The 5,000-nt window shown below is 49.8% G+C and overlaps 1 protein-coding gene across 1 annotated transcript in view; it reads left to right on the top strand.

The window, feature by feature from the left end:
* The window catches only part of prdm1a (PR domain containing 1a, with ZNF domain), a gene marked incomplete at both ends in the record, with an annotated part of 12,879 nt that overhangs the window by 5,273 nt on the left and 2,606 nt on the right, over positions 1-5,000 (top strand). Inside the window, 2 exons of the mRNA XM_084442023.1 lie at positions 715-834; positions 2,257-2,509. Of these exons, the coding sequence (XP_084298149.1) occupies positions 715-834; positions 2,257-2,509 (373 nt within the window). The remainder of the gene's footprint in view (positions 1-714; positions 835-2,256; positions 2,510-5,000) is intronic.

Genomic DNA, 5,000 nt, shown 5'->3' with positions numbered 1-5,000 from the left:
ATACTGTACATGCACACACACACACACACACACATACTGTACATGCACACACACACACACACACACATACTGTACATGCGTGCGCACACACACACACATACTGTACATGCACACACACACACACACATACTGTACAGTACATGCGCAAACACACACACACAAACACACTGTACATGTACACACACACACACACACACAATGGCGATCCTAATAAAACCACAACTTGGCTAAGCATGCATGCACGCACACACACACACACACACACACACACACACACACACACAGACAGAAACACACACACACACACAATTGAAAATGGTGTCATGGTCATAATTCCAGTGTAGGCGTGCAAATTCCATCTATTCATATTTTGAGCAATAAACCTCACCACAGACCACACACACACACACACACACACGGGCACACACACGGGCTCTGTCGTTTGTTGATGTGATCATGATGAGGGTTCCTTCCGGCCTCTTCATGTGAAGCGAGTGACCTGGCAGGATGTGATAACGTAAATCAGCTCGGAGCTCAGAGACCACCTCAGCTCAGACCCCTCCACACACACACACACACACACACACAGAACTCTGCCTCACACAGGAACACACACAAAACACAACACATACTAACTGTTCGCCATCCTTGTCTGTGTGCGTGTGTGTGTGTGCGTGTGTCCGTGTGTGTGTGTGTGTGCGTGTGTGTGTCTAGGTGGTGGGCGTGTGCAGCAGAGAATACATCCCAAAAGGCACGCGCTTCGGCCCCCTGCTGGGCCAGAGCTACAGCGCCGACGGCGTCTCCAAGGAGGCCAACAGGAAGTACTTCTGGCGGGTGAGTGTTCAGCGAGCGCGGCCGTCAGTCGGAGCGCGGAGCTTCGAGCAGAACAACAGCCTCACTTCCTGCTCCTCACTTCCTGTTCCACTGACTGAGTTGAGAATGTGACGTCATGGCGGGGGTCTCTCAAGGTTCTGAGGAAGTGTGTGTGTGTGTGTGTGTGTGTGTGTGTGTGTTGGGCGATTCTCTGGAGAGTTTTTTTCTCGGAGAGGTGCTTCTCTCTGTGGGTACCGATGAGTCTGCGATTTTTATTCAGCAGAACTCATTAGAGAACTCACACACACACACACACACACACACACACAGCTACCAAGGAGAGAGTTACCTTCAATGTGTGTGTTCTCACGTTCCACTCTTGTCAGCACATTTACTGGCAATCAATAATGTTCAGAAATAGTTCACAGTAGTTCGTGCGTTTTTTTGTTCTGTTCCGTGACTACGCAAGATAGTGGTTTTTATGTCAGTAAGAGTGGAGAGTACAGTCAAAACAAGCCCGCCACGCAGACAGAGAGAAAGCGAGAATGAGAGAAAGAGAGAAAGAGAGAGAGGAATTAGTGATGTCATATTTTCATTGTGTACAAAGGAACTTTACTACGTCATTGTTCCTGTAAGTGAACACGTACACATTCTCTCTCTCTCACACACACACACACACACACACACACACCTCTAAATTAAACAAGGTGTTCCATCCACGTCCTTGTACGCTCAGGCCCAGCCCTGGCAGGGATGGAGGGATGAAGCAGCACTATGATGGAGGAGTGAAAGAGAGAGAGAGGGGGAGAGACCCAGAATGAGTGTGGCTGTGGGGGAGGGACATCCACTCTGACTCAGGACCCGTATAAGAGAAGCTTCTACTGGTCGCTCTGTCAGTCGCGTCTGTCTGTCTGCCTGTCTGTCTGCTGCAGTCTGTCCTTCTATCGCTCCGTCTGTCCTTCTATCGCTCCGTCTGTCCTTCTATCACTCTGTCTGTCCTTCTATCGCTCCGTCCGGGAGCCGCGATGCTGAACTAAGAAGGGTGAGAGAGGGATGGATGGAGAGGGAGGGAAAGAGAATTTTATATTTTATTTATTTATATATATATATATATATATGTGTTTTTTTATTTATATATATATATATATATGTGTATACCGTGTGTGTATGTATGTGTGTATATATATATATAGTATAAAATGATACTGTATATAATGATATACGGTATGTATATACATGCATACCGTATATCATTTATACAGTATATCATTATCAAAAGACAGATGTAGAGAGACAGAGGATTAGGATTTGGTGGATGAATGCTACTGCAATGGACTGTGTTCACGTCGGACCGTCCTAACCCTAACCTTTACCCTCTCGACCCCCGACTCCATCACCAAACGGTCATGTGACCCTAACGCCGGACCCCTCCTCTCTCCGCAGATATACTCGCAGGGGGAGTTCCACCACTTCGTCGACGGCCTGGACGAGGAGCGCTCCAACTGGATGCGCTACGTCAACCCCGCCCACTCGGCCGGCGAGCAGAACGTGGCGGCGTGCCAGAACGACATGGAGATCTACTTCTACACCGTGAGGCCCGTGGCGCCGGGGGCGGAGCTGCTGGTGTGGTACTGCCCGGAGTTCGCCCGCCGCCTGCACTACCCCCCCTCCGGGGAGATGATGATGCAGAGACTGAGTGAGTACAGGGCCCACGCACACACCCACCAACGAACGAACCAACGAACGAACGAACGAACGAGCATGAATGAACGATTTAATTAATTAATCTTATGAATTAATGGACGAAGGAATGAATCGAATGAATGAATGAATGAATGAATGAATGAATGAATGAATGAATGAATGAACTAATTAATTAATTAATTAACAAACAAATTATTCGAATGAACAAATTGAATGAATGAATGGATGAATGAATTGATGAATTGATGAATGAATGAATGAATGAATGAATGAATGAATGAATGAATGAATGAATGAATGAATGAATGAACGGACAAATCCTTGAGTTAATTAGTGAATGCTGGGGAGCCTCAGGTGTTTGTGTGAGTCTGGTAGCGGCTGGGACGCCGGGATAAAAGAGCATGCTACAAATACACACAATCCACAGGGGTGTGCTTTTTTATGCGAGTGTGCATGCGCACATGTGTGTGTGTGTGAGTGTGAGAGAGAGAGAGAGAGAGAGAGAGAGAGAGAGCTCTTAATCCTGATGGTGTTTTTGAGTGCAGCCGTGTCTCCTTCCTCTCTGAACATCATCCTGTCATTATCTCTCTCTCTCTCACACACACACACGCACGCACACATACACACACTCTATACCTTTCATCTCTGCTAGCAGCATCATGGTGTGTGTGAGCGAGCGAGCCCAACCTGCTGGTGACAGTGTAATTACACGGGGATGTGAGAGAGGGGGGAGGTATGGCAGTAATGCCATAGTTGTACACAGTTAAAGACACTCTTTCAACATGAAAGCTTGCTCAACCAACACTCTCTAGTCTGTTGCTCAACCGCAATAAAAGGGACAGACTGTGTGTGTGTGTGTGTGTGTGTGTGTGTGTGTGTGTGTGTGTGTGTGTGTGTGTGTGTGTGTGTGTGAGAGAATCAGTTGCTTCAAAAATCACATGCATGCAAATACTAATGTTTCTGTTGTGGAGGGGGGGGGCAGTTTATTCTGAAGGAGGTGTGAGAGAAAGAGAAAGAGAAAGGGAGAGGGAGAGAGAGAGAGAGGGGGAGGGAGGGAGAGGGAGGGAGAGGGAGGGGGAGGGAGGGAGAGGGAGGAGGAGAGAGAGGGGGAGGGAGGGAGGGAGGGAGAGAGAGAGGGAGGGAGAGAGAGAGGGAGAGAGGGAGGGAGAGAGAGAGAATCCAACAGGAGGCAGTGTTGTCCCTGAACAGCAGTCATGTCCCCAGTGGTGGAGGGTGGTTGGGAGAGACACACGCGTCCCCTGGGACAGAGAGACCTACCTGAGGCCTGGACCCCCCCCCCCCCACCTCCCCCCCACCCACCATCTCTGTCATTACGCCTCCAGTCCCAGAAGCCCCTACTGCCCCGCGACTGACTTACTGTAGCCACCACACACACACACACACACACACACACCTGTAACTGCACCCTGTTTTTTTCGTCCCTTTCTCTCTGTTTTGTTAATCTCTCTCTCCATCCCTCCCCTCTCTCCTCTCACTCGTTTTCTGTTTTCAACCCCCTCAGTCAAAATGGAACTAGGCCCGGGGCTTTGAGTGTGTGTGTTTGCGTGCGTGTGCGTGTGTGTGTGTGTGCGTGTGCGTGAGTCAGCAGAACTGTCTGGTTTGAAATGACTGAAGCCTATTCTGTTGTCCCACTCATTGCCCCAGTGTGTGTTGGTTGGTTGGTTAGTCGGTTGTGTGTGTGTGTGTGTGTGTGTGTGTCACAGGGGGTCTACAGAAGGATACTATGTTGTGAAGCCACCTGGATATGAGCACCTGTCGGGCAGCACAGCTTCTCTGCGTGTGCGTTCAAAGGCATACTGCTGCTCCGACACCCTCTCAGGCGCTCGAATGCTAATACACTCGGGTACATTTAGCCATAGCATTCCACTCTCCCTCTCTTTTCATCTAAAGCCATCTGCTCTCCGTGTGTGTGTGTGTTGGTTGGTGGGGGGGGGAGGGTGCTGACTGCTCTTTGGCCCTTCTCCTTAATTTATTTGGCACTTAGGAAGAGAGAGGAGGTGGGGGGGGGGGGAGGCGGCCTCCTCCATTGACTACTTGAACTTCCTGCAGAAGGGGCCGTGTTGACAGATTGATATCTCCAAGATGGCCGCCCTGTTTGTTTTCTGGAACGGGGTGGGGGGGGGGGGGGGGGAGAGGAGAGGGAGGAGGGAGAGGAAGAGGGGGGGCATACTGATAATGTTTACACACTGACGCTGTACTGCTGAGTTTAGGGTGTGTGTGTGTGTGTGTGGCGTGCGGGTCTGTCTGGAGGCATGCTGAGTGTTCAGAACCTTGTGAAATGTGCACACACACTCACACGGTTACCTCTTTGGTGACCCTCTTGTAAACGTTGGCTGGGATGTCCACTCTGTCTATGATGGAGCTTTAATAGTGTAGGAAGTGCTGGATGAAGGGGCTTTTAGTGTGCGTGTGTGTGTGTGTGTGTGTGTGTGTGGTGTGTGTGTGTGTGTGTGTGTGTGTGA

Source organism: Borostomias antarcticus (assembly GCF_949987555.1).
Source record: "Borostomias antarcticus genome assembly, chromosome: 8".
In the NCBI taxonomy this organism is placed as follows: Eukaryota; Metazoa; Chordata; class Actinopteri; order Stomiiformes; family Stomiidae; genus Borostomias; species Borostomias antarcticus.
Note: the sequence above shows the minus strand (reverse complement) of the source record. Positions and strands in the feature narration are given on the sequence as shown.